Below are 24928 nucleotides of genomic sequence, written 5' to 3'. Positions count from 1 at the left end.
TACCATACATAGAGAATCCTAAAGAGGCTATCAGAAAACTACTAGAGCTAATCAATAAATTTGGTAAAGCAGCAGGATACAAAATTAATGCACAGAAAACTCTTGCATTCCTACACACTAATGATGAAAAATCTGAAAGAGAAATTAAGGGAACACTCCCATTTACCACTGCAACATAAAGAATAAAATACCTAGGAATAAACCTACCTAAGGAGACAAAAGACCTTTATGCAGAAAACTATAGGACACTGATGAAAGTAATTAAAGATGATACAAACAAATGGAGAGATATACCATGTTCTTGGAAGAATCAACATTGTGAAAATGACTATACTACCCAAAGCAATCTACAGATTCAATTTAATCCCAATCAAGCTACCAATGGCATTTTTCACAGAACTAGAACAAAAAATTCATGATTTGTATGGAAACACAAAAGACCCCGAATAGCCAAAGCAATCTTGAGAAAGAAAAACGAAGCTGGAGGAATCAGACTCCCAGACTTCAGACTATACTACAAAGCTACAGTAATCAAGACAGTATGGTACTGGCAAAAAAACAGAAATATAGATCAATGGAACAGGATAGAAAGCCCAGAGATAAACCCACACACATATGGTCACCTTATTTTTGATAAAGGAGGCAAGAATATACAATGGAGAAAAGACAGCCTCTTCAGTAAATGGTGCTGGGAAAACTGGACAGCTCCATGTAAAAGAATGAAATTAGAACACTCACTAACACCATACACAAAAATAAACTCAAAATGGATTGAAGGCCTAAATGTAAGGCCAGACACTAGAAAACTCTTAGAGGAAAACAGGCAGAACACTCTATGACATAAATCACAGCAAGATCCTTTTTGACCCACCTCCTAGAGAAATGGAAATAAAAACAAAAATAAACAAATGGGACCTAATGAAACTTAAAAGCTTTTGCACAGCAAAGGAAACCATAAGCAATTTGAAAAGACAACCCTCTGAATGGGAGCAAATATTTGCAAATGAAGAAACTGACCAAGGATTAGTCTCCAAAATTTACAAGCAGCCCATGAAACTCAATATCAAAAAAACAAACAACCCAATCCAAAAATGGGCAGAAGACCTAAATAGACATTTCTCCAAAGAAGATACACAGATTGCCAACAAACACATGAAAGCATCCTCAACATCACTAATCATTAGAGACATGCAAATCAAAACTACAATGAGGTATCACCTCACACTGGTCAAAATGGTCATCATCAAAAAATCTACAAACAATAAATGCCGGAGCCAGTGTGGAGAAAAGGGAACCCTCTTGCTCTGTTGGTGGTAATGTAAATTGATATAGCCACTACGGAGAACAGTGTGGAGGTTCCTTAAAATACTAAAAGTAGAACTACCATACGACTCAGGAATCCCCCTACTGGGCATATACCCTGAGAAAACCATAGTTCAAAAAGAGTCATGTACTACAATGTTCACTGCAGCTCTATTTACAATAGCCAGGACATGGAAGCAACCTATGTGCCCACTGACAGATGAATGGATAAAGAAGATGTGGCAAATATACACAATGAAATATTACTCAGCCACAAAAAGTAACGAAATTGAGTTATTTATAGTGAGGTGGATGGACCTAGAGTCTGTCATACGAGTGAAGTAAGTCAGAAGGAGGAAAACAATACTGTATGCTAACACATATATACGGAATCTAAAAAAAAAAAATTGGTTTTGAAGAACCTAGGGGCAGGACAGAAATAAAGACGCAGACAGAGAATAGACTTGAGGACAAGGGGAGGGGGAAGCATAAGGTGGGACAAAGTGACACAGTGGCACGGACTTGTATATACTACCAAATGTAAAACAGATATAGCTAGTGGGAAGCAGCTGCATAGCACAGGGAGAGCAGCTCAGTGCTTTGTGACCACCTAGAGGGGTGGGATAGGGTGGGTGGGAGGGAGACACAAGAGGGATGAGATATGGGGATATATGTAAATGCATAGCTGATTCATTATGTTATACAGCAGAAACTAACTCACCATTGTAAAGCAATTATACTCCAATAAGGATGTTAAAAATAAAAAAAAACAGACACTTAAAAAAAAAAAGAACTGCTTTTGCTGTATCCCATAAGCTTTGATATGTTGTATTTCCATTTTCATTTTTCTTAAGGTATTTTAAATTTTTTCTTTGACTTGTTCTTTGACCCACTGATTGTCAGTAAGAATGTTGTTTAATCTCCACATATTTGTGAATTTTTCAGTTTTCTTCTTGTAATTGATTTCTATTTCCACACCATTGTGGTCAGAAAAGATGCTTGATATGATTTCAGTTTTCTAAATGTACTAAGACCTGTTTTATGGACTAACATGATCTATCCTATGCATTTGAGAAGAGTGTGTATTCTGTTGCTTTTGAATGGAATATTCTGTATGTCTGTTAAGTACAACTGGTTTAAAGTGTCGTTCAAAGCCAATGGTTCCTAACTGATTTTGTCTGGATGATCTATCCATTGATGAAAAGTAGGGTACTAAAGTTCCTTACTATTATTATATTGCTTGTCTATTTCTCCCATTAGGTGTCTTAATATTTGCTTTATGTATTTAGGTGTATCTGGGGGAATTTCTTTTAAGATTTCTGTATAAGGAACAATGAGCAAAATTTTGTCAAATTTTCAACAACTACAGATATATTTCGTATATGTTTTGTTTTTATTTTCTTTTCCTTCTTACTTCAGTCCACAGTGAAAGCTGACAGTATAATGCTGTAGTCTAGCTCTATGAACCAAAGCTAGCGGGGGAAGGAAGGAAAAGTTAAAATGTTCAGATCTGTAGTTTTTCAGGGATCTGACTGAGCATAAAATTAAGACATTCAAATATCAGAAAAATTCAGACATGTATTTACATCCTTCATAATGACTATATACATGTTCTTCTAAAGAATATCACTGATCTTCCTGATAGCAGCAGAAATAGTAACACCTTTTAGCCTACTGCTTTTTCACTCTAGTTTTAGTGTATCCACGCTGATCAAGGCAATTATCAAGCTTTCCTTCCTTTAGTTAGATCAGAAAAAAATAAATACCATTTTTAAAACTACACACACACATACATCTTCTAGATTTTGATACATAGTATGGGTGAGAAGAGAGTATGTCATCATCCAATTACTTTTCACTTCTGCCAATACAAATATACCACTTAACAATCCCTGTATCTCTTTGTCATTAAAATGACTATAGTCTCAACTACTTCACTCGAAAATTAACAAAAGGAGTAATAAAAACCAAAATTACAAGGAAAAAAGATGCCAGTCCACAACTAGCACCAAATGAAAAGTTGAGCATCTAAACATGGCCAATATAAATAAATGCGCATAGGTTTGTCTAACTTGACTTTAAATACAACAAATCCTGAAAACAAAATATTCTAATGAAACAGTAATGAAAAAAAAATGTTGAGAGAAGTTAGTAAGGGAATTTAATTAAGACCCCCAATGGCCTCAAAAAGGAAGACATCTCTTCCCTAGAGAGAGAAAACAAAGAAATAGGCTAGACAGTCTTGATTTCTCTATAAAATAAACAAGGTTCGCCTGCCACAAATGATTAATAAAGATGATGGATACAAAATTGGAGACGGTTTTGAATAAGTGTTGGTCAAAATAATTGAAGAGTCTAACCTTACACCTAAAGGAACTAGAGACAGAAGAACAAACAAAACCAAAAGTTAGTAGAAGGAAAGAAATAATAAAGATCAGAGCAGAAATAAATGAAATAGAAACAAAGAAAACAATAGCAAAGATCAATAAAACTAAAAGCTGGTTCTCTGAGAAGATAAAAAAATTTGATAAACCATTTGCCAGACTCATCAAGAAAAAAAGGGAGAAGACTCAAATCAATAGAATTAGAAATGAAAAAGGAGAAATTACAACAGACACCGCAGAAATACAAAGCATCCTGAGACTACTACAAGCAACGCTATGCCAATAAAATGGACAACTTGGAAGAAATGGAGAAATTCTTAGAAAGGTATAACCTTCCAAGACAGAACCAGGAAGAAACAGAAAATATGAACAGAACAATCACAAGTAGTGAATTGAAACTGTGATTAAAAATCTTCCAACAAACAAAAGTCCAGGACCAGATGGCTTCACAGGTGAATTCTATCAAACATTTAGAGAAGAGCTAACACCCTTCTCAAACTCTTCCAAAAAACTGCAGAGGAAGGAATACTCCCAAACTCATTCTATGAGACCACCATCACCCTGATACCCAAACCAGACAAAAGATACTACAAATAAAGAAAATTACAGACCAATATCACTGATGAATATAGATGCAAAAATCCTCAACAAAATACTAGCAAAGAGAATCCAACAACACATTAAAAAGTTCATACACCACGATCAAATGGGACTTATCCCAGGGATGCAAGAATTCTTCAATATACACAAATCAATCAATGTGATACACCATATTAACAAATTGAAGAAGAAAAACCATATGATCATCTCAATAGATGCAGAAAAAGCTTTTGAAAAAATTCAGCACCCATTTATGACAAAAACTCTCCAGAAAGTGGGCATAGAGGGAACCTACCTCAATATAATAATAAAGGCCATATACAACAAACCCACAGCAAACATCATTCTCAAAGGTGAAAAACTGAAAGCATTTCCTCTAAGATCAGGAACAAGACAAGGCTGCCCACTCTCACCACTATTATTCAACATAGTTTTGGAAGTCCTACCCATGGCAATCAGAGAAGAAAAAGAAATAAGAGGAATACAAATTGGAAAAGAAGAAGTAAAACTGTCACTGTTTGCAGATGATATGATACCATACATAGAGAATCCTAAAGATGCCACCAGAAAACTACTAGAGCTGATCAATGAATTTGGTAAAGTTTCAGGATACAAAATTAATGCACAGAAATCTCTTGCCTTCCTATACACTAATGATGAAAAATCTGAAAGAGAAATTAAGGAAACACTCCCATTTACCACTGCAACAAAAAGAATAAAATACCTAGGAATAAACCTACCTAGGGAGACAAAAGACCTGTATGCAGAAAACTATATATAAGACACTGATGAAAGAAATTAAAGATGATACAAACAGATGGAGAGAAATACCATGTTCTTGGATTGGAAGAATCAATATTGTGAAAATGACTATACTGCCCAAAGCAATCTACAGATTCCATGCAATCCCTATCAAATTGCTAATGGCATTTTTTACAGAACTAGAACAAAAAAAATCTTAAAATTTGTGTGGAGACACAAAAGACCCCGAATAGCCAAAGCAGTCTTGAGGGAAAAAAACGGAGCTGGAGGAATCAGACTCCCTGACTTCTGACTATACTACAAAGCTACAGTAATCAAGACAATATGGTACTGGCACAAAAACAGAGATACAGCACAATGGAACAGGATAGAAAAACCAGAGATAAACCCACGCACTTATGGTCAACTAATCTAAGACAAAGAAGGCAAGGATATACTGGAGAAAAGACAGTCTCTTCAATAAGTGGTGCTGGGAAAACTAGACAGCTACATGTAAAAGAATGAAATTAGAACACTCCCTAACACCATACACAAAAATTAACTCAAAATGGATTAGAGACCTAAATGTAAGACCAGGCACTATAAACGTCTTAGAGGAAAACATAGGCAGAACACTCTTTGACATAAATCCCAGCAAGATCTTTTTTGGTCCACCTCCTAGAGTAATGGAAATAAAAACAAAAGGACCTAATGAAACTTAAAAGCCTTTGTAAAGCAAAGGAAACTACAAGCAAGATGAAAAGACATCCCTCAGAATGGGAGAAAATATTTGCAAACGAATCAATGGACAAAGGATTAATCTCCAAAACAGATAAACAGCTCATGCAGCTCAATATTAAAAAAACAAACAACCCAATCAAAAAATGGGCAGAAGATCTAAATAGATATTTCTCCAAAGAAGACATACAGATGGCCAAGAAGCACATGAAAAGCTGCTCAACATCACTAATTATTAGAGTAATGCAAATCAAAACTACAATGAGGTGTCACCTGACACCAGTTAGAATGAGCATCATCAGAAAATAAACAACAAATGCTGGAGAGGATGTAGACAAAAGGGAACCCTCTTGCAGTGTTGGCGGGAATGTAAATTGATACAGCCACTATGGAGAACAGTATGGAGGTTCCTTAAAAAACTAAAAATTGAATTACCCTATGAGCCAGCAATCCCACTACTGGACATATACCCAGAGAAAACCATAATTCAAAAAGATACATGCACCCCAATGTTCACTGCAGCACTGTTTACAACAGCCAGATCATGGAAGCAACCTAAATGCCCACTGACAGACGAATAGATAAAGAAGATGTGGTACATATATACAATGGAATATTACTCAGCCATAAGAATGAACAAAATTGGGTCATTTGTAGAGATGCGGATGAATCTAGAGACTGTCATACAGAGTGAAGTAAGTTAGAAAGAGAAAAACAAATATCGTATATTAACGGATATATGGGGAACCTAGAAAAATGGTACAGGTGAACCGGTTTGCAGGGCAGAAATTAAGACACAGTTATAGAGAACAAACGTATGGACACCAAGCAGGGAAAGCGGCGGGGCTGGTGGTGGTGGTGCTGTGATGAATTGGGAGATTGGGATTGACATGTATACACTGATGTGTATAAAATGGATGACTAATAAGAACCTGCTGTATAAAAATAAAATAAAATAAAATTCAAAAAAAAATAATTGAACAGTCAGGAAGTAATAAGAGTTGTTACATGTTGTAGAGAAAGGATATATGTACTGATTGGGGCCTACAAGACTAACATCTTTAATGGGGCCTGGCACCACTGGAAAAAAATAGCACTTTAGAATTAGTCCTTCTTCCTCTGATTTCTAGGCTGTATCCTAAGTTAGTTAAAGCCTGGACTTAAGTTATAAATATAATCAAATAAAACATGGTTTAATATAGTAGAGACTGAAATTAGGCACAAATTCTATGAAATATGGTACAATTCAGCAACATAATCAGAAAGGGTCACTGATCTCTCATGTAATATGTGTGGCCCATGATTATCTAGTCACTCTAAACAAGAGGCTGAGTATACCCACTTAGTTCCATGAAAAAGAAGGCCCTTTGGTCTTCTCTCCCTATGCAACTTGACATATATACTTTTAGTGTTTGCCACTGCATATACTAAATGCTACTAGCTGAACTAGTTCCCTCCTCCAGTGGACTATGTGGGTCCTTGTGGACCTAATGGCTGCCAGGCAAATTACTACTTCCATTACTGAACCCTGCCTGGACTGCTGAAATCTATCAACTTTTACTTTCCACCTGGCTAAAAGAGGCTAGAAAGGCAGCATTAAAGCTCGCTTTTATGTAAAACTTATAAAGTCTATGTTCTCTGCCTGAAGGTCCACTTAGTTTCAGGGTGTTTGGCTTTGCTCTACCTGGAAAACTTAGAAATCAGTATTTAACCAATCTAAAACAAGAAAACAACAGGAAAAATAAACAGTCAGAACTTAACTAACTCGGATTTGCAAAACCCCCCTAACTTCTCAGGCCTCAGTTTTCTTATCTATAAAAAAGGAATTAATTTGAGGTCCTTTTTAGTGCCAACACATACATACATACACAGCAAAATCTTCATTTCTTTAGAAAATACAGCTTACAAGGAGAGTCAACCCAGGTAAAATTATAATTAGTCAATTTAAGACAATTCTCTACATAACTATTCATTTCCATAAACTTTAAAAAAACACTCAGGTATGAATAAAAACAGAATCCGGTTTCCTTCTCTGTAAAGAACATCTTGGAAAAAGTGTAGTTTTTAGAATCTCCCAGTCTACAGAAGGCAGATCTTCACATAATGTATTAATTTACAAGGTGGGTATAGGTTTTTATGAAGGTAGATATACAGACCAGACAAATTACCAGAGAATATAGTAGTTTTATGTTTAACATATAACATATTTTATATGCATATATTATACATATATATATTAGCATGAGACAGAATGTTATAAACATTACTTCTTTAGCTCACCTATATATTTTTAAGTGAATAAAACTTTTAAAATACACTATATATATCATAATCAAGAATTCTACAAATAGATATGAGTTATAATGAAATCCATTAATAACCTGATATCCTGTCCAGGCACCTTGAACATTGTTTGCCATTCCTGGGAGTCTCTTTTGCTCCTTCATCTAATTTACTCCCATCATCCTTTCAGAGCTCAGCTCAAGTTTTAGTTCACCGAGCAAGTTTTCCCTGACAGGGAAAGGTCCCCTGTTAGACTCTCTCACTGTACCCTATAATTCTTTCATACTTAACAATACGTACTAGTGGAGCCTCTTGTGTAATATCTTTTAGCTCTGTAAGGTCTTTAAAACAAGGACTCACCAATATTATTTTCTATTTTATCTCTAGAACCAAGCACAGAGATTTATAGAATGAATGAATGAATGATTATGGAATAATTGTTAGAAGAATTTTCTAGCTTAAATATTTCAATAAAATAGAACACTATTCCACACTCACTAACTCTTTCAATGGCACCACCATATGGCCATTTCCCCATTTTTCTTCTGGTATTAAAAGTACAATTATCTTTTCCACTAAAGTAAATTCAAATAATGCAGAAAGTTTTCTTTATAGGAAACATTACTATTTAACAAACCACTAAGATAATTTACTTTCTTTCGCCCAGCGCTGTCCATCTTAGATAAGATTTACCTTTGCTTAATACATTATTCTTTTCATGAGCAGTAGTTAAAAAAAAAAAAAAAGCTAGCAAGCAGTGAAACATAAGTCAACAAATGACTTAATTAAAAAAAAAAACTTTTGAAAGCCTTAAAAACATTTTCACATTACAACACAAAAGTTAACAAGATTATACAGATGAAAAGGGGGAAATATCCAAATGGGCGCTGAATCAAGAACAATACTTCTTGCTTACAAATAATGTATTTCTTTCAATACTTATTTATTTTCCTCAGAAATCAGCAGAGAATAATTGAAACTGCTTCGGTAGCTTTCAAAATATCATACAAAAATATTCTTTGTAGTGACATCCATTATTTTTGTCTACTTAGCCAGCTCTCCTTCACACTACCTCATTCACTTCTTGAGGAAACTGCTTATCCCTCCAACATTTCTATGGTCTTCACAGGGCTGCCAATGTAGTATCCTCCTTCCCCCTAGCCACGAGGTGGGCTTGCTATCAGATAGCCAAAAATCTTACCATACTCTTCTCAACAGAGTTTAAGCAATGGGTACATAACCTCAGACAGGCCTGAGTTCCCAAAATATTTTGGGGAATAGAAGTGGGAGCAGAGGGTTTCTTCTCCCTTGGTTAATAAAGTAAACTTAATCCCAGAATTGTCAACAGCCCTGAGAGAATGAAGCCAAAAAAGGAATGATGGAAAGGAAGAGAACAATTCTAGATATTTGATTCTCTAGATTCGGAAAATCCTGAAACTAGTTCTAGTCCTTGCTTTTCCATGATTTAGTCATCTAATAAATCCCTCCAAGCCCTTCTTTTTTTGTTTAAACTAGGCTGGGTAGGATTTGAAGAAGTCCTAATACTTCCCATATTCATTTAGGCATCGCAAGAATAAATCTATTTTTAAAAAATAATACATATATTTTTTTAAATGCTGTGCTCTTACAAGTCTAAATAACGTGTTATATTCTAAACTCTTTTCCCCTCCCACAATTTTTTTTCAGCTCTACTAGGGTATAATTAACAAATAGAAACTGAATATATTTAAGGTATACAAATTGATACATAGTGAAATGATCACCACAATTAAGCTGGTTAACATATCCATCACTTCACATAGCCTCTACAACTTTAAATATATATAAACTTTTAAAGAAGCACAGTGTACATGCACTCTTTAAAATTTTTATGCATATATGTAAATCAAAAAACCATAAAAGTTCACATATATTAAATTTACACATCTTCAATATTTAAAAATGCTAAGTGTATATAGAAAGGTTTCAACACTCTCTCACTGCCAATGACCCAGAATTAACAACTTTCAGTATTTTTAATAGCTGGTGATAAAAAGCTTTGCTAGTATTTCTTGATTTACCAATTTTAAATATTATCTCTTAACTTCCTGCTGTGATAGAAGAGAATTAAACTCCTCACACAAGTACATCCTCCCAACAGTCATTCATTATTATTTCCTCTATTACTTATCTTTGTAACTTTACTTACACCTTTATTTATGTTTTCACGTACTGACACTCCGTTTTGTAAAATAAGAATTTTAAGGAGGGATACTAGTGCCCTTGTCCTTCACTTTCATCTTGCAATTTCCATCAAATAGTCTTACATTGAAAGGTTAATAATTTTCCTCCGTTCTGTAACTATAATTATTTTTGTGCTTTAAAAGTTTGAAGCCAATAAGCATCACTTACATGAAGAAAACTATATATAAATAACATTCAGTGCATATCTAAGTAGCTTGCTATGACTCTGTGTCCTTTCCTGTTCAGATTATGTTTTCTAATTGCTTTTTTATTTCCTCTGCCTTGTCTACTTTTATCACTACCTTAAATGGTTCCAAATTCTCAAGGTTAGTTTCAAGTCTCCATTTTTACTGGATATTCCCCTCTTGGAGGTGATATATCTGTAAGACCTACTATTTAGCAGTGACCCTGAAACTTCTCTTCCGTCTATCTTAAGTAAAAGCTGTTTTCTAGATCCATTGTCATCTGGTCTTTTTATATAATACCCCATTTTTCTGGAGTACATTCTCTAATAACTTCCCAAGAAAGAGAATGTGGACAAATCAATTTCCTAGGTCCTTAGATGCCTGGAAATATTGCTTCTACTCTCACACTTCACTGACAGTTTGAATGAGTATAAAATTCTACACTGAAAATAATTTCTCTTCAAAACTTCAGAGACATTGATTCATTATATTCTACCACCCGCTGTTGGTTGTCTGAAAACCAGTATCAATCTGTTTGTTCCTTTGTAGGTGACCTAGTTTTTTCTCTCTAGAAGGTGTTCAAATCTGCTTTTTCATTCTTGTTATTTTCAAATTGCAAAATGATGTATTTAGCTGAGTATTTTTTATATTCATTGTGCTGAGCACTTCTTAGGCTCTTTCAGTCTGGAAGTTTATGACTTTTATTTCTGGGAAATTCTTTTATTATATATTTATTTGAAAATTTCCTGCAACATATATTCTCTAAATTCTTTTTCTGGAACTTCAGCTAGTTAAATAATGAACCTCCTACATGAAGTCACTGTATCAGTTTTTTTCTGAGCATTCCTTCATTTTGGTTTTGTTTTACATTCTGGATTATTTTTTCAACTTTACCTTGCAACTTTCCTACAGAATTTTAAATTTTAACCATCACATTTTTGGTATCTCTTTATTCCTTTCACACAGCATGATATGTTGATGTTTTAATGTCCTACAAATCTTCTCAACTCTCTCTAAAAATGCTAATTATAGATTTTATATTTCTCTTTTAAATTTTTTTGTTTTCAACATTAACAGTATTTCTTCCAGAATTTTTTTTTTAGTTTGTTTTCATTGTATTTTTTTCACGTTGAAGGCATTCCCCAAATGTCTGATGATTCTTGAATATCCATTAATATCTAAGAATAAAGCCACAAGCAGTTTAATTGGGAGCCCTGTGAGCATGTCTAGAGTTTGGTGACTGACAAGTTTTTCTTTAGGGTAATTAAGTGATTAGGTAGCTGTCTCAATAAGAACCCTTAATTGCCAGAATACAAAGGTCACTGCTCCAAAGTCATTTAATTTCATTAGAGAAAAAAAGAAAGTATCAATGCTGTTTCCCCACCCTACCCAGGCCCTAGGGTCTGGTGAAAGGCCTGAATGGAAAAACTGCAACTAACTCCTTTATCTGTATTCTCCCAAAGTATCTCATTCCCTACTCTCTATTTCATACCTTTAATGTTCAAATTCTATACCTCCCTAGGATTCCAAGGGGAAGGAGGCAGGACAGATGGTCTTCCTCCTGTCTTATAAGGCAGAGGATAATTTTGTTTTATATGCTACCCACAGTTTCAAAAAATGTTTTACAAATAATAAAGTATACACATACATAAAAATAAATATATAAAACAAGAGTTTTACAAAGTAATACTTATCCCATGAGACACACTGATATTTTCCATTGTATTTTGTAATATTGATAAATGAATTCACAACCCACTAATGTGATGTGATTGTAATGTGAGGAACAACAACAAAAAAAAATTAAGTTGTGATTTGCTCTGACATGTTTCAAAGACACTCCTCTATCTGTTTTCTTTCCCAAAGAAAATTGTTGAAATCTTTTCATTCACTGATGACTCTTCTCTATTTTCTTTTCACTGTATTTCCCTCTTTTACTTCTTTACTATTTTAGTAGGATCTAGGAGGGCAAAAAGGATAAATACAAGTGCTCAAGTTCTGATCTTTAACTCAAAGTCCTTTACAAGTATTTTTAAAAACCAAAGTTTCCTAACCTCTTTCTGGCCCGATTTAAGATCCCTCTGATAACTATGATGGCCTCAACTGCTGCCGGGATTTACCATTAAAGTTTGCCAAGGGAATCTGGGGAATTAAAAAGGAAAGGGAAGTGCTAGTGGTAAACCTAAGAATCTATATAACAATTCCACTTAACTCTAAAGCTAAAAGTAAAATTGTGGTTACATGTTCAAAATTAAACCTAAACACTTAAATGAAGAAATAGAAATCTTTTTGAGGGAAGACTTTAGGAAAGGTTCCTTCTGCAGAGAAAATAATCAAAAACCAGTTCTCAAATATATCAAGAAAATACTTTCATAAGAAGTAAAGAGTACTTACAAAGCAAGGCTACTCAAAACATATTGTACGTGCTCACATTCATCTGGGAATGATGCACTGGCTGATGTAAAACAGCAAAGTGCAGTCTGAAGAACCTGAAGCTGTGGCAAAGGGACCTGCCATCTTCCAGCATAATCTTCAACCACCTGATAGGGAAGCAATCCAAAAAGTACATTATTAGAGAAAATGTTAAATTTGGATAAATTAAATTATAGCAGATAAATTAAAACATTAGTTCAGCATGAACACATGATTTAGGAAGGGGAAAAAGTTCTTCATTGTTTAGTTTCATGGTATACATCTGAAAATAAAATGAACTATTATTTGAAAATGTGGAAAAGAAATATAGTATATAAATGACCACAAAGTTCAACTGCCAAATCTTTACCAAATGTTGTAACAAATGCCTTCACAACCCATATCTAGTTTTTGTCAAAATGCCAGTTATCAAATATTAAAATAGCTAGACAGTAGACTACAGTAATAAAGAAAATTAGAAATGAGCATGCATTATTATTACCATTAATATTTACAAGACTGAAATATAAACATTCTGGCAACAAATGAGTATTATAGTGGTGTGATACTCTGATTAGGAAAGTTTAAACTGTACCATACTGAGGAGAAAGAATACAGAATATAATCAGTCTTGGCTCTGTCACTTAACTAGTTTTATGAATTGGGTATGTCATCTTCCTTCTCTATGCATTAGTTGCCTCACCATAAAATAGAGATAATAATGCTTATCTTGCAGATTTACTCTGAAGCTAAATTGGGAATAATTTATGAGAAAACATTTTAGAACTATCAATTGCTATAAAATGTTAATTATGATCTCTCATATGCAATACTGTTGTATTAAAACTATTATATTCTAGAAATTCATCTTATAAAACAGGTTGGCAAACTATGGAATATAGGCCAAATTCAGCCTGCTACACATTTTTGCATGATCTACAAGCTAAGAAATGGATGTTACATTTTCAAATGGTTGAAAAAAACATTTTGTGATGTATGAAAATCACATGAAATTCAAATTTCAATGTCCATAAAGTCTTATTGGAACATAACCAGGTTCATCCATTTACATATTATCTATGGCTGCTTTTCTGCTACAACAGGTTGAGTAGTTGCGACAGAAATCATATGGCTCACAAAGTCTAGAATATTTAATATCTGACCCTTTACAGAAAAAGTTTGCCAACTCCTGATTTAAAAGCTGGTAAAACTAGAGCAGAGTAGAAAAGCCAAGAACATTCAGAGCTCAAGGACTTTTCATACTAATCACTTCCTGTTGGAGATAATTTTCCATGAGTCTCTTGTATTTCCACAGTTTTTTAAAAGAGGCCCTGACTGCCTTTATCCTTTCAAAGATGTTTATAGGGAACAGCCTTGAAAAATAGAGATGATATCCATGATGCCCCTGTCCAAAGCAATGTGTCTCTCTGGAGCAAAGGTCAGGCAGATATGCTTGCAGACCATTATAAAAGATTAGGACTCCCTAAGCTTGGGGTTCGTAAGCTGTGATATAAACTTACTATGAGTTCAGGATCCACCTGGGCCATTCACATCACCTTTGTGACACTTGAGGGCCAAAGGGAACCATCATGAACTTGAAGCACATGCTGCTTGCTGTGCCATAAGTAACAGAGTCTGCTATCTCTGACCCAGGAGTTTCATGTCTTGGACCAGCATTTGTGAAACTGTGGCAATCTACCTTAGACAAAATCCCAGATACTTCACACTTGTTTGACAATTCCAAATTGCATTACCAGGTGTCTAGCATGTCTCCAATGTTTCTAGGAACATGTATGGATAAAGAAGAAAGCTAGAGAGTATTAGCTCTGTGAACTTGTATCCCCCTTCTATATCTAGTAGTCCTTACTAGCTGGGAAGTAAAAACTACTAGTAACTATGATGACTCCAAGTAGGACAAATTTTTCCAAACCACCACAGGTTAAAAAAAAAAAGAAGGTTAGATAAATGGTGGTTTCCTGGCTTTAAATTTTCTCTTCACTAAAGTGTTTGACCACCTTTATTGCCTCTTTTTGGCCCCCACACCACCATTCTGGTGCCACATAAAAAACAGGTACTAACAGACTCACATTTTTACTACCTTTAATCAGAAATAGTTTGCCCTAGTACATTTCTACTTACAACCTTATTCACTTCCTATTTATGGGTTGGGTTTATCTCCTTAGAAGAGAAGCTTTCTACTTTCTCAGGTTCTGTTCTCATTGTAGCTTCCCTCATTCACCAAGATTCGGCTATTAATACCCTGCCTGACCCAGCTGAGCCCAAACCTAACACAATAAAAGTACTTGTGCACAACACCTCCAGTAGGTTTCCCACAATACCCTTGAAGGGACATAAACAAAAATGGCTGAAATTTACATACAGTTGGCCCTCAGTATCTGTGGAGGATTGGTTCCAGGATCCCCCACCCTATACCAAAATCTGCAGATGCTCAAGTCCTTTATACAAAATAATGTATTTGCACATAACCTACACACATCCTCTCGTATACTTTAAATCATCTCTAGATTACTTATAATACCTAATACAATGTAAATACTATGTAAATAGTTGCTAGTGCATAGCAAATTCAAGTTTTGTGTTTTGGAACTTTCTGGAATTTTTTTTCCAAATATTTTTGAGCCACAGTTGGTTGAATAAACAGATGTGGAACCCACAGATACAGAGGGCTGACTGTATCTTCTTATACTGTTTAATGTCATGCCAGACACTAATAATTCACTATAACATTCACTATAACACCACTTTTTAAATATTTTCCTTAAAATATGTAAAACTATATATTACATTGTCTTTTTACTTTGAAAGTTTTCTCCTGCATTATAACTGTTATCATAAGCACTCAGGTAATGAGAGCTGATACCATGACATCATAATCAGAATGTGCTCCACCAGGTCACTGTGCGGTGAGCAACACATCTTACATTTGTCATTTTCTTTGGTATTCTAATAAGTAACAGTTTTTACTGTTACTATGTAAAGAACTGCCGTATAATTACATTCTTTACTTAAGAACATCATCCAAATTACTACAGACTAAAATGTGTCCCCCTAAAGTTCATGTATTGAAGTCTTAACCCCAGTGTGACAGTATCTGGAAATAGGACTCTTAGGAAGTAATTTAGGTTAAATGATGTCATAAGGAAGGGGTCCTAATCAGATAGTATTGGTGGCCTTATAACAAGAGGAAGAGAGGAGAGATCTTTCTGTTCTTCTACATGCATGCACTGAGGAAAGGCCATGGTGAGGCCACGGAGAGAAGGCAGCAGTCTGCAAGCCAGGAAGAGCGTCTTTGCCAGAACTCTACCATGCTGGCACCCTGATCTCAGACTTCTAGCCTCAAGAACTGAGAAAATAAATTTCTATTGTTTAAGCTGCTAAGTTTGTGATATTTTGTTATGGCAGCCAGAGCTGCCTAATACACAAATGTATAAAAATAACACAAACGTAGCAGTCTAGGAAACCCTAAAATATCATATAAAGTGATTGACTAAAATATGATTATCTGTTTCTTAACTGAATTCTCCTTTTTGCTAATGTAACAATGAAGACTACCAAACACTAGTTTGTCACTGAGCAAACAATCCTCTTGATTTCTAAATCCAGGTAATAATAGACTAGATCATTAACACAGTTATCACACATGACTTTACTTCTGTTAGCTGGCCATTCACATCCCTGTCATTTTCCTACCTGAAACCTCCCATTGGCATCAACTTTCATTATATCAAACACTTCACAGGTGTCAGTGGAGCTGTTCACTAATGTTAATTTCATTACTCGTTTACAGTGAATCCACCCACTTTTAAAATCTGATTTACAAACCATGGCCATTATCGTATGTGATTAGCCACATCACAACTACCTTCCATTCTAAGAACTTCAAAAAATGCCTATAATACATGCCAATCTATGCACGGAATAAATTTGTTAATCTTCTAAATACCTAAAATAAACATTGTAAGAAACATTAAGTTAGCCTTTTCCCCACCCCCTTTCAGTACTATTAGGTTATTCATTTGTAATATACCTACTATGTGTGTGTGTGTGTGTGTGTGTAATTTCCTAGCTCTGTCCATTGAGAGGGCCACAGAGCAATGACACCTCAGTAGCAACATACACACTTAGGGCCCAAATCTTGGCTTCTAAACACTATTCTCCAATATGAGGAACTTGGGGCTCCTCAGGCACAAGGAACTTGGGCTGCTCAAGCCCTCCTCCAGCAGGGATGGAACAGGGAAAATAACTAGATAGGACTGAGTAATGAAATGCTGAAACAGTGATGGAATATAAGAACATGGGAGCCAACCTGAAGGTGCTCCGAGCAGTTAAAGCTAGAACAATTGGAGCAACAAAATAAATGATGATAGTATTGGATTTTAATCCACGAAACCAGATAAATATCCATGAGTCCCTACAAATAATCAAATTAATCAATAAGTGTAAGAGACAGCTCTTCCTCACAGAAGACTAATTAATAAACATTAATTAGTTTATTAATTAATGTTTAATAAACTAATTAGAGAAATAGAGAATCACCATCAGGCAAATACTGTACACAGCAATGAATGTTGCAGACAAGATCCATGGAACAATGCTAATATTAGTGGGTGAAAAGTTTGAGGAGATGCAAGATTTGCAGTTTCAAAGCATCTCCCGCAAGACGGTTATCAACTACAAACAGATAGCAATTTTAGAGTGGAGAAACCCCACAGACACAAACTTAACAAAGCCATCAAGGTAGTATCACCAATAAGTAATAAAGCATATTATTATCATAAATCTCTTGATATGAAGCCCCAAGAAATACAAAAGCATTTTTGTGGTACTTCTGCCAAAAATGCATAAACTCATTCCAATCATGAGAAATCATCAAACAAACCCAAACTGTAGGATATTCTACCAAAAAAATTGATCAGTACTCTTCAAACACGTTAAGGTCATGAAAGGAAAAACTGAAGAACTGTTACAGAATGGAACAGACTACGGAGAAATAACAACTAAATACAATGTGAGATCAGAAATAACACCCTGGAACAGAAAAAGAGCATTGGTGGAAAACCAGTGAAACGTATCAATCCCAGAAGACTCTCATCTCCCTTCTTGAGTATGTTGCATCCATATGGTATGAGGCTGGCCAGAGTCCTCCCTGTGGCTGCCTGAGTATCAACTTAAAGACCCAACTTTTCTCTTAAGTAGGTCCAAAGGTAAGTAGTAGGCTCATTTTAAAGGCTTTAGATCAATTTTGGTACCTGTCAATTTTTCCTTTGATTCCAAACTCACTAGAGAGAATAATATACTAAATGCTCCCTGTATAAACATTAAAACTGGCACACAGACAAGGGAACCCCAAAATATATGGAAATGTATATGAATATCAAATGAACATGTTGGGTGAACAAACATCTTTGTTTGCCTGCCGCTGGTGATATCCACAGATGTGTGTGCACATGATAATGTCTCAACTAGCATGGGCTAAGCAAAAATCTGCATCTGACTTCAATTTAGCATGGCCACTAAGGCAAAAGAAATAAAAGCAAAAATAAACAAATGGGACCTAAACTTAAAAGCTTTTGCACAGCAAAGGAAACCATCGACAAAAGGAAAAAACCTACGGAATGGGAGAAAATATATGCAAATGATGCGACCAACAAGGGGTTAATATCCAAAATATACAAACAGCTCATACAACTCAATTAGAAAAAAAAAATCCAATCAAAAAATGAGCAGAAGACCTGAAAAGACATTTTCCCAAAGAAGACATACAGATGGCTAACAGGCACATGAATAGATGCTCAACATCGTTAATTATAAGAGAAATGCAAATCAAAACCACAATTAGTTATCACCTCACACCTGTCAGAATGGCTATCATCAAAAAGTCTACAGATAACAAATGTTGGAGAGGATATGGAGAAAAGGGAACCCTTCTACACTATTAGTGGGAATGCAAATCGGTGTAGCCACTGTGGAAAACAGTATGGAGGTTCCTTAAAAAACTAAAAATAGAAATACTATATGATCTAGCAATTCCACTTCTGGGTATATATATGGAAAAAAGTCCACAAAAACATCAATTCGAAGATACATGCGCCCTGATGTTTACACTGCAGCACTATTTACAATAGCCAAGACATGGAAGCAACCCAAGTGCCCATCAACAGATAACTGAATTAAGATGTGGCATATATATACAATGCAATATTAGCCACAAAAAAATTAAAAAATACTGCCATTTGCAGCAACAATGGATGGACCTAGAGAATATTATGCTTGTTGAAATATGTGAAAGACAAATACTATATATGTGGAATCTAAAAAATAAAACAAATGAATGTACATGCAAAACAGAAACAGACTCACAGATACAGTAAACAAACTCGTAGTTACCAAAGGGGAACAGGAATGGGGGAGAGACAAATTAGGGGTGTGTGATTAACAGATACAAGCTGCTATATATAAAAGAGATAAGCAACAGAATATACCATAAAGCACAAGGAATTATACCCATTACCTTGTAGTGACCTATAATGGAATATAATCTGCAAAAATAATGAATCATTATGCTGCACATCTGAAATTAACACAATATTGTAAATCAACTATACTTCAATTAAAAAAAAATTAGCATGGCCTGGCCACAGATGGTATTGAAGGTGTGGCTGAGGCAATAATTATATTATTGAATTTTTTAAATGTCCATTAGCCATATAGGTTTTTTAGATATTAGTAGGTGGAAATCCTTTTTGTTCCTTCTGTCTGGTTTCTCAACAAAGACTACAAGCCAGAGGATTAAACTGAAAAGCTGGTTAAGTTCCATATGGGTCTTAGCACACTAGTGTGTGAATGTCTAGACTTTAAATTGTTAATATTAGTCTTAGATCAGCTGACTTAATTCTGTCCCTCTTAATTTTGTTCTCAGAGAACAGCTCTTATATTCATGTGACTTGTCCAAAGGCTTCTAGAGTCACTGTCATAATATAATCTCTAGTAACTTCTGAGATTGATATGTACACAAATTTAATCAAAGCTATAGATGTCAAGATTTTATCTAAGTTCAGTGAAGATGTCCAGTGGATTTTATTAAGTACAGAGATAAAGAAGGGTCAAAATTCTTTATTGTTTAGGGCATAAATCACTTTCCTAGGATGAGGAGGAAGAAAAGCTCAATGGAATTATTACAAAGTCAAAGCCAAAAGGGAAACTTTTAAAAGGCCTATGCCTCAAAAACTAACTTCAGGTACCAGGTTTGCTTAGTCTCAAGAAGAACTAAATTTGCTTTAAAAAGATGATAAACTTTCATTAAAATAACAGTGGAAGAGTTAAAATAAATAAATAAAAGGAGGTCATGTTAAGATGGAAGAAGAGAGGTACTTCCTTAAAAGTAAGTTCAATCTCAGAAGCTAGACTAGTCAGATATGAAAAAAGACAAAGGAAATATATATACCAGAACTATGTGTTCCTAAAGATGGAATGGGGGAAAAAAGTATTTTAGTTGCTACTCATCAGAAAGGAAGGGTGACTGATTCCAAAGGTATCTAACAGAGGGATAGGAAGTAACTGTAGGATGGAAATCTCGGTGAACTGAACTGGAAATTCAAGTAAGGTAAGATGGTATTTTAAAGAAATAGAAAGTACATAATAAAAGTGAAAAAAACCACACCATGAAGACTGTGACTGCTATACAGTAACATAAAATACCTACAGATTTGAAAGGTTAAAAAAAGCTGAGAGATTACCTTTAAATACTTGAAGAATTTCAGGTGCATTTCAAATTACTAGTTATTACAGAGGGCAATGTATGGTATGGCATGGTGTCACAAAGAAAAGTGCCCCAGGAACTCAAAGTTAGGCCTCAGGGAGTGGACAAGGAAAAGCAAAACTGAAGAAAAACAAAATAAGAGGTCAGACCTAGGTTTTATGTTGAGCTGGTAAGACTTCCTTAAACCTGGGAGAAGAGAGTGGGAAAAATCTGTTTGATAATAAATGCTTTTTGATAAACTCAGAATTCCTCGACTTTCATCTCTGACATTATGGCAGATCTTACAAGACATAATTGAAGAATAATAAAACCTAAGCCCAAAAGCAAAGAGAAAGGGAAAGGAAGACAAGAGGGACCAACAGGCTAAAATATAAACAAAAACAGAAACCAACTATGTTTATCTGAAATGGCATATCCTATTATTGCTGAAAGGAACGTGACAAAAAGGAATGTTTACACTGCCAATGAGGTAGAACAAATTATGCAAGGCCTATAACAGTTAAAAGCAGAATAAAGAAAGGGTCTAGAGAAGCAAGTGGCTGAAGAGATACTGTCTTTACTGGGCTCCTATGAGTGCAGACATCAGAAACATTAAAAGTAGCTTCATTTCAGGTACCCATTTATGGTTATTATCCAAATAATACAAATATGGGACACAAGAGGAGTGCTTTTATGATTTTAGCTCAATAGGCCTAAGAATTTCAGGGGAAGTGGCAAAAGCCAAGGTAGCACAGGGCTAAAAATGTCTTGGCACAGGTTGGGGACGGAGAAGTCCAGAGGCAAGGGCAGAACACTAGAGCTATGGAAATTGCAAGGCTGGAGCCTTGTGGGGCCTTGTAGAGATTATACTTTGAGCTTTACACACTACAAGTAAGTGATACACTCTTAACAAGAGGCAGTATAGAAATTGTGCCACTAAACAGAATCTATACTCACTGTAGCACAGGAGTACCAGGACAACACAGAAAAAATGGAAAGTAAAAGCTTTTTTTTTTTTTTTTTTTTTGCGGTACACAGGCCTCTCACCGCTGCGGCCTCTCCCGTTGTGGGGCACAGGCTCCGGACGCGCAGGCTCAGCGGCCATGACTCACGGGCCCAGCCGCTCCGTGGCATGTGGGATCTTCCCTGACTGGGGCACGAACCCGTGTCCCCTGCATTGGCAGGCGGACTCTCAAACACTGTGCCACCAGGGAAGCCCGTAAAAGCTTTTAATATAAAGGAAATCTAAAGGAAGAGACATCAAGTATGACCTGGTGCCTGCGGCTATAATCCATGGAAATGTATAAACTCTGCAAGACAGAAATTCAGACACAGCTTTCAAGGAAGTAGAAACGTTCAGGTAAAGTGCTTCCACCTCTCAGAAAAATATCATAAGCACACAGTGACACAACCACTTGATGAATTTTCCCAGTAAAACTTTACAAGTTACAGACACAGGCAGTTGCCATAACTGACTGGCACCCTGGTAAAGTTGAAACCAAAACTGACTTGTTACCCTGTTTTTTGTGCACCCATCTTTCCTCTAATATCCATCTTTATTGATATCACTAAATCCTACTGGCGAAAGTGATGTGAGTCAACTGTATTATGTACTAAATTCAAGGAATTAACTAGTGTTTCTAAATTTAATGGGTGTTGGCTGGTTAAAGTATTAAGTGTTTGCCCACTGACCTTCCGGATTCTTTAAAAAGTAAGATTGGAGGTTAAATAATTTTCCTTTTGAGATGTGAAAGAAGCCACTCCTAGTCAGAGGAATATAACCAAGCTATATAGCTCCTGAAAACTCCCCAACCCTAACCAGACAGGCACACTCTGTCTCTGATTAAGCAATATTCCGGGAAGGCAAGAATTTCATATCTTAACCTCTATGGGACTCTAGTTTTTAATTTCTCTTTGTGAACTTGATAATGGGAAACAATTCATTTGATCCAAATGAAGTGTTTCTGGCAGACAAAACAAAGGCCAAGTGGCAGGAGAATAGTTATTCAAGTCGAAAGAGGGGGCAAAAACACTAGGGTAGCTGAAGGTAAGTAGTGGACACAAAGAGTAATAGGGGACAAGTCAAAGAGCTAGACAGAGGCTGGATCACAAAGCCCTGCAGTCCATGGTAAGAATTCTGGCTTTGACCCTGAGATAGAAAAGCATGGAAGGTTTAGAAGAGACCTCACTCTTATGTCTTTAAAAGGATAACTTTGGCTGTGTGGAGAAAAAACTGAGGAAAAACTAAAAGTTGGGAGATAAAATTGTCTAGGGGAAAGACAACTGTAGCTTGGATCAAGGTCATAACTGCAGTTACAGTAGTCAGATATGCTTTTTCTCCCTTACTAGATGATTCAGTTCGTTGAAGGAAGGGGTTGTGGCCTCTTCCTCCCTAAATCCCCTGTAATCAGTAGGATGAAGCTTTCCACATAGTACACAGCCAATGTTTTCTTTCAGGAATATCTTCTACAACACTTTTATGTATCTAGATCTATGCCTAAGATAATTAAGGATAATTCAATTGATTGATATTAAGAAAAAGTAAGTTATGTATATATTGTCAGACAGGCACATATGCAGCATTTTATGGCCACCTATTAAGTTATGAGCACTTAATAGCTGTTGAAGTTAAATTCAAAATATAAAAGAGAGGATAAAGAATCTCAAGCGTTAAAGGGCGACTTCCCTGGTGATGCAGTGGTTAAGAATCCGCCAGCCAATGTAAGGGACACGGATTCAAGCCCTGGTCCGGGAAGATCCCACATGCCGCAGAGCAACTAAGCCAGTGCACCACGACTACTGAGCCTGCGCTCTAGAGCCCGCGAGCCACAACTACTGAGCCCACGTGCCACAACTACTGAAGCCCGCACGCCTAGAGCCTGTGCTCCGCTACAAGAGAAGCCACCGCAATGAGAAGCCCATGCACCACAACGAAGAGTAGCCCCCACTTGCCACAACTAGAGAAAGCCCACACACAGCAACGAAGACCCAACACAGCCAAAAATAAATAAATTAATTAATTAATTTAAAAAAAGAGTTAAAGGGCAATATATGTGGAATCTAAAATATGGCACAAATGAAACTATTTACAAAACAGAAACAGACTCACAGACATAGAGATCAGACTTGTAGCTGCCAAGGGGAAGGGGGAAGGGAGAGGGATGGACTGGGAATTTGGGGTTGGTAGATGCCAACTATTACATTTAGAATGGACAAACAACAAGGTCCTACTGTATAGCACAGAGAACTATATTCAATCACCTGGGATAAACCATAATGCAAAACAATATTTTAAAAAGAATATTAAAAAAAGAATGTGTACATGGTAAAACTAAGTCACTTTGCTGTAAGCAGAGATTGGCACAACACTGTAAACTATACTTCAATTAAAAAAAGGCTAACTAGTAATTCAAAATAATAAAATTTTAACAACAATAATAATAAAAAAAGAGTTAAAGGACAAAATGGCTTCAGTTAATAGAGAGTTTTTAAGAAACTATCAACAGAATAACAGAATAATTTATTTTTTTCAAAAAAATCAAGTTAAGAAAGGACTGCATAAGAGTTAAGTCCCATAAAGAGAAGCAGAAATAGCAAATCTGCTCTTTACAAACACAGGATGAAATGTAGCAAATCAAAATAATAAAAAAGGATAAATGAGCTTTAAGATTCTCATAACTCAGTTCTATCTAATCTTTTTTCACAACTTTCTCCCCTCTTGATTATGTTATGTACACTCACTATAGTGAATCTGGATACTTAAAAAAGATCATCCATCATTTTCTGCCCATATATAACCACTATTAACATCTTGGTAATTTCTCTTTTCTAGCTGTGTGACTTGGGGTTAGCTGTTTAACCTCTCTGCATCTCATCTAAAATGAAGATAAAAATAGTATCTATCTCACAGGGTTGTTGAAAAGAATAAATAAGAAAGTAGGACATGAACTGACATACTTTTTTTGAAAGGGCCAGAAAGCAGCTTATGGGCCATACATTCTCCATCTCAACTACTTAACCCTGCTATATCATGAAATCAGCCATAGAAAATACAGAAGTGAAAGGGCAAACCCGAATAAAGTTTTATTTGCAAAAGTAGGCAGTGCTGCTTGTATCACAATGGCTTACAGCAAAGGTTCATAACCTGTTGGTGTGCCTGGATGGTGGTCTGTGTTTGTTTAGCAAGTTTTGAAATTCTTAAGAGAATGTGATAAAAACAAACAAAAAACCTTAGACCCGCTCACCAAGGAAATGTAAATACAACTTTTTTTGCAAATAATTTCAGCATTCACAGACTTCCT

General features: G+C 35.6%; 1 protein-coding gene across 2 annotated transcripts in view; it reads right to left on the bottom strand.

Annotated features, from left to right (window-relative positions):
- ZNF654 (zinc finger protein 654) overlaps positions 1-24928 on the bottom strand; it is a 95113-nt gene that overhangs the window by 59683 nt on the left and 10502 nt on the right. For both annotated transcript variants that reach the window (XM_081234270.1, XM_081234271.1), the window contains exon 2: positions 12851-12996. In XM_081234270.1, the coding sequence (XP_081090396.1) occupies positions 12851-12996 (146 nt within the window). The remainder of the gene's footprint in view (positions 1-12850; positions 12997-24928) is intronic.

The sequence above is a fragment of the Mesoplodon bidens genome (genome assembly GCF_964165515.1).
Source record: "Mesoplodon bidens genome assembly, chromosome: 5".
In the NCBI taxonomy this organism is placed as follows: domain Eukaryota; kingdom Metazoa; phylum Chordata; class Mammalia; order Artiodactyla; family Ziphiidae; genus Mesoplodon; species Mesoplodon bidens.
The sequence above is the reverse complement of the archived record's forward strand: the minus strand, read 5'-3'. Positions and strand labels throughout refer to the sequence as shown.